Source organism: Agelaius tricolor, unplaced genomic scaffold (assembly GCF_023055355.1).
Source record: "Agelaius tricolor isolate 1412-34295 unplaced genomic scaffold, bAgeTri1.0.p SCAF_6, whole genome shotgun sequence".
Lineage (NCBI taxonomy): Eukaryota > Metazoa > Chordata > Aves > Passeriformes > Icteridae > Agelaius > Agelaius tricolor.
In genome coordinates this window covers 44,746,024-44,752,074 of record NW_027269266.1, presented here as the reverse complement: position 1 = coordinate 44,752,074, position 6,051 = coordinate 44,746,024, and the positions used below count along the sequence as shown (strand labels likewise).

General features: G+C 36.3%; 1 protein-coding gene across 1 annotated transcript in view; it reads right to left on the bottom strand.

Moving 5' to 3' along the window:
- Window positions 1–1,410: 1,410 nt before the first annotated feature.
- The window catches only part of BBS9 (Bardet-Biedl syndrome 9), a 282,925-nt gene continuing 278,284 nt past the window's right edge, over window positions 1,411–6,051 (bottom strand). Inside the window, exon 23 of the mRNA XM_071429624.1 lies at window positions 1,411–5,095. Within this exon, the coding sequence (XP_071285725.1) occupies window positions 5,049–5,095 (47 nt within the window). The 3' untranslated portion in view covers window positions 1,411–5,048. The remainder of the gene's footprint in view (window positions 5,096–6,051) is intronic.

Below are 6,051 nucleotides of genomic sequence, written 5' to 3'. Positions count from 1 at the left end.
GGCAGCAGCTTACACAATTGGAACAGCTTTTATCTTGTTTCTACATCTGCATATACGGTCAGTCTGCTGGAGCTGTGGTGGAGGGCGAGCTATGATTGGCACTGATCACTCCCACTTAGGAAGCCCTCCAAGTCTCTATTCTGCTTATAAAGACAAATGAAAATATCTTATCAAACATTGTTATCATTTTGTTCTACAGCATTAACTGGTTTTGCAGAAAATAATTTCCTAAAGGAACAGTTTTTATGATGACAGTGTGGTGTTACAGTGGTGCTAGCAAACAAATGAACAATACAATATGTTGATGCTTTATCAAATGGAAAACACTCTCATCAGAGTTAACATCAATTTACATGGTGTAGCCTGAGGGTGGGGATCTCTTCCAGGGCTTCTGCTTACTTTCATGATTTTTTACCTGATATGTAAGAATCCTTTCATTTAAAGCACCAGAATGGATATTGAAATCTTCAATATAGCAGGTTCATCTGAAAGCATGAATGCCTCTTACAGACATAGTAAATACAAACACATAGCAATATATGTAAAAGAAACATCAATCTACAGTAAGTGCACATGAAAACAAATTGGTATTCTACTCCCTTTCCTGATTGCAACCACATTAAACTCTTGGAAAATACTGCAGTGTTTTAAAACAATAATTATACTAATTTAAATCTATGTTCATGTTTCATTGTTTGTACTCCTTGATATGGCAGATGTAAAGACAGAGCAGTCAGGACACTCACTTTGTCAGACAAGACCAGGGCAATTCAATTAGCTGGGTTATGCTTCCATCCCATCATTAACTACAGCACTTGCCATACACTTAATGCAAACAGAAGTGCAAATTATCCCTGCTGTGATCTGCTAGTCTCCTGGAAAAAGCACATTTCCCCAGGTTAGCAGCTCCTATGCAGCAAACAACCAGCTGTCCTGCAAAGGAGGACAGAAATAATCATTCCTGATACTATTGACTATTACAATAATTTACATGACAGGGGACAAAAAAAAAAAATTAGAGAGGAAGTTCAAGACTCTAAAACAAGCAACTTTTTTCATTGTTACCTAAAAAACAAACTCACGTTGAACTTGGTCTGCTAGAGTATTAGATAAATTCTCATTGAAACAATGGATTCATAAGCTTTCCTGGATGAATTTGTTAATTATAAGCCTGGCCCTATGGGCATGTGGCCTCAGATCAAGACTCATGAAGCAGCATAATGCTGTGCAAACTTTACCTTTGAGCTGCAAAGGAGCTAAGTCACCTGCAAACAGCACATGAAGATACCACATAAATACCAGAGCAACCTCATGCTGTAAAGGAGCAAATGAAGAAAGCAACAATATAAGAAGCAAACAAAGCTGTGGGAAATTCAAGGTTAATTTCAAATGAAGAAGTGATACAGAAGCTTGGTTTCAGGAGTATGTCATATATTTTACAGCACTTTTTCACCAGTTTGGTTTGTTTTTTAGTAAATTATTTATAAACAGAAGATTCTGATAAGAAGGAAAGATATTTTTTCAATATGATGCATACTTGTAATTTTTAAATTTTTTTTCCAATGCTGGAAGAATTTCACATAGAAATACAATCTCTGCTCAACAAATTTCAGTTTATGGCAGTAAATTACTCTTTATAAGCAATACAAGAATATTGAAATTTATCTCTAATTCTCTCTGTACAGTAAATGCTGAAGAAGACATTATAAAGGAAAGCCCAACCCCTTGAAAGCAGAGAAATGCTGTTTTTCTGTGTCACAGTTGAATAATAGTTGGACAGAAGAATGAATCTGGGGCTGGAAACCACAGTCTTAGTTTGAACTCAGCATTGCGTACAAAGCCCAAAAGATGAGCAGCGTCCAGACCTCCAGATTTTGGTCATCAGAGTAGTAATTGTTTTAATCTGTTTTTCTAAAATGTAATGGCTGAAAAACAAAATTAAGGAAAAGCCACTGGACAATAACATTCTGAAAATAAACTTCTACCAAGAAAATAAACTTTAGAATTATTTACCTGTTTAACAGAAAAATATATGCTTTATGTTAGGACTTTTTTTAGAAAATGTATTTCAAAGTTCTAGATAACAAAAATGCCATGAATCACAGCATTCTTTTCAAAATGTCACAAAATTCCTTTCAGATTTATTTCAATAAAATTGTAATTTAAAATTAATTTTAGTCTTTGAGCCACTTAGCCATATGAAATCCTATTCAAATAGCTAAAAGTGAAGATAGGCTGCATATTTAAGTTGCCCAGAAGAGCTGACCAGGCATTACTATAAAATCCTGCTCAAAACAGTTTGACTGGCCACCAGTGCCTCTCTCAGCCTCAGAAACATCACTGATGAGAACCAAACAGATGGTCCCCCCAAACTAGCAATGTTTCCTTACATTCCTTACACCTCTCCAGCTTCCAAACTTCCTGTAACTGGCCTGATTTTTTCCCAGCCAAAAAGAACTTTCTTAAAAATTCAAACTACATTTGAGAACTGCTAAGAATTACTTTACAATATTTCCTCTTAGGCTGCAGCATAAATGACTCCATTTCAATTACTTCCTTCCTCTGAATTAGATGGACTATTTGGCATTGGGGGAAAGTAAGTAATTTTTATTCAATGCAACTTTTAAATTTTGATGATACTATCAAATACTGCAATTTAGCACAATACAAAGAGGTCCTACTTTACTACGATAGACAGTTCTACCTTTTTCTTCCTTTCCCCCCTCCCCTTTATTACCAGCATATTTTCTCCTTTTTGTAAAACTATCCTCATAAGACCTTATTTTGCAAAGCATGGAGCAGAAAAGGCAAATAAGAGTGCTTCTGAACATTACATCTTAAAATGACAGAAAATAACTTCAATAAGAGTGGATGATATAATTGACCTGAGTGCCTACTTGTCATTTACACTAAAGTCCCAACAAAGCCAGGCAGCTCTGAGCACTGGGATCACATTCAATAATGGGAATCATGACAGAGTAATATATTTCACAGAAGTCTCATAGCAGTGTACTTTCCAGCTACATTATATGTCTATAATTTAGGATTCTTTGGTCCAGGATTCTACACCATTATGGTATGGGCTTTCTGTAGTAACTGTGCTTGATTTTTTAAGATTCCCTAGTAGCCGCTGACAAGAGGACAAAAGAAGATTTGAGATCTATAGTTAACATTTAAGCCTAATAGCTACAGTAATTGATTAGTTCTCCATGGACTTTTTTGGTCACTGAGGTGTGTACAGAGACTACAGGAGATTATTTTATTGTGTAATTTTCACAGCACAGCAGGGTACCTTGACAATGGGCTGGATACCACCCTCCTGACAAAACACCACGGGGGAGGGATCCAAGTGAAGAAAACTCAGAGAGCAGAATCACTCCATAACAAGCAGGGGGTAGGATTTTTTCCTTCCTGGGAAAGAAGCAAGATTTCTGGCCCCACAATTTGTAGATAAATCTGAGATCTCCTGGGGGACAGAGTCATTTTTGTTGGGAGTTACAGCTCACTTCAGCCCTAGAGGTATCAGAGGCCTTACCCAGTTCCTTGGCTACTGAGCTATTTAATAGCTAACATGTTGAAAAATGCTTCTTGAAACAGTTATATCGTGTACTGAGCCAGAATAGGGCCAGAGGGTTAAGCAGCAGATGCATAAGAGCTGCAAAGCTGGGGGTTTTTTTTGGGGTGGGTGGACGTAAAGAAATTGAAAGTAGACATGGAGATGATGAAGCTTGATAGCTTAAGACATTCTGAAAAATAATGTCTCCTCATTAGCCATAGATCAAGCTAGCATTGACCACAGCAACTATTACAAACTCTTTTGAAACAGCTCATAAGTGAGTTGGAGGGGCCTTTACTACAGCTAGAACACGAGCTGGTGAATCCCTGTTGAGGAAACCAACAGCAGTGGGGGATGTGGAGATGGCTCATGCACTTGCATCTACCACAAACTAAACTCCAGCTATCAGTGCATTCTGTATCTGCCATCCAAGAGACTGCAACTTGTATTTTGGTACGAACTAGCAACAGTTGTTCAAATGCCTGTTTATACACTTGATCCTGGTCTCATTTATTTTCAGTTCCAAGTGTTTTTTAGTAATATCTCAACTCACTCTCAGAAATCCAGACATGAACCTGACTCTTCCAAATTCTAGGCCAAGTTTGCCTCGGTTGCTGGGTGTTGTATTTCAGGCACCTTGCACGGGCCTGACCTTGAGAAGGCAAATACTCAGAACTTTCAAAATACACAACACCCAAAGCACCCTCCAACTGGATTAATAAAAATGAAGGCACTCAGAAGTTGGTAGTTACTTTTGAAAATCTTAGACATAACTAGAGCAGACTGGTTGACAAGAAAAGCAGAAATCACTGGTAACCATAAAAAGATCCATGCGTTGCTGTGCTCAAGGTACTTACAGTGTAAACTTTACTCCCATTCATAGTGGCATAGTTAATGGCAAAAGGGTTTGCCCTTTATGTCCAGTAACCATATTTTACGCTATATCTCTAGAGAGCAGGAGTCTGTATAAGCAATGAGAGAGAGTGGAAAAGAGTTGATAGATTACCAGTTTTTCTCCTGGTGGTGAATTCAGCTGTCTGGAATCATGAATGTTAGTACAGGAGGAAACGAGATAATTATCTTTTGTCAAAACTGTGATATAACAAATGTTAATATAATCTCAAAGGGAGGTACAGTTCAGAATATCTTTTGAAAAGACAAAACATATCGTGAAACAAAGTTTGCTTTTAACTATGTATAAACAGTCTTTGATCAATCAACTGAATCCTTAGAAAGGGATGATATATCACAAAACACAACAAAACACCCCTACCACAGTTGGGTAAGTGCTTAAACTTTGCTCACAGAAAGGATGATAGCAGTTGGCAGGGAGACCCAACCAAATTATTAGAGCGGAAATTTTTTGTTTTTATATAAATTAGCACAGTTCTCTCCTTCTGAAAGCTGTAATCACTGCAGAGTAAAATGGATTGGTAGTGCTGCATTATAAATGCATCTGGCATCAGATAGAATTTTTTCCTGAGGGTTGTCGTCAGAGTTCATGGCTTTTTGTTTCCTCTTCTGCATCCTCAGACAGACCTGTAAAGCAAAAACGAGATGCTTAAAAATTTAGTGCAGTTGGCAACTACATGCACTATATTGTTGATTCTATCAGTTTGTGAAAGCCTTGGTTATAGCTGGAGGAAACAATTTATTACATGCAAAACACTTAGGATAAAAATGCTTAACTTGCAAATTCAAGTGCTCACAAGTTCAGAAAATAAAAAAAAAATACAATAAAGGCAATTTCACATCAGCTTTTCTATACGTATCATGGACGATAACAGTTCAAACTACAAAATCATGGACTACATTCGCACTAGAAAAAATGACAGAGAACAACTGGGCATATGATCTGAGACACAGTTACTCCAATTTACTACTTGCATTTATTCTGTCCCTTTTTGTGGGAAAAAAATTACAATACAAGTTGCAAAACAATAGAAAATTGAATGCATACACTCATTAACAAGGATATACTTAGATATATATGTATAAAGATAGATAGATAGATAGATAGATAGATAGATAGATAGATAGATAGATAGAAAGAAAGAAATATATATATATATATGTAGTATAGACATATGACTATCAGCTTGGGCAAGAGAAAATAGCCATACTCTTACATTGAAGGTAACTTCTGCTATAAGCCAAGAGAATGAGTTTCCCATTTTCAAATATTAGTTCAAGATATTAATCAATCTTAGATAGGATAATAATCTTAGCAATAATGAATCTGACAGAATTTGAAAAGGGGATAGGGACTCATAGAAAGTTGCCTCAAATATCTAGGAAGAAAGAAAACAGTGGATGATCACACAAATTTTTACACACACATACTTGAATCACTAAAATTAGAAGTTGTTATTCCACCCAGAAGCTTCTTACATATGCACTCTTAGTTTAGATTGAAAATTATTTAAATCCTTTTCTAATTAATTTAAGCAATCCAAAATAAATTGGCACTATCTCCAAATTATATATGACTAATA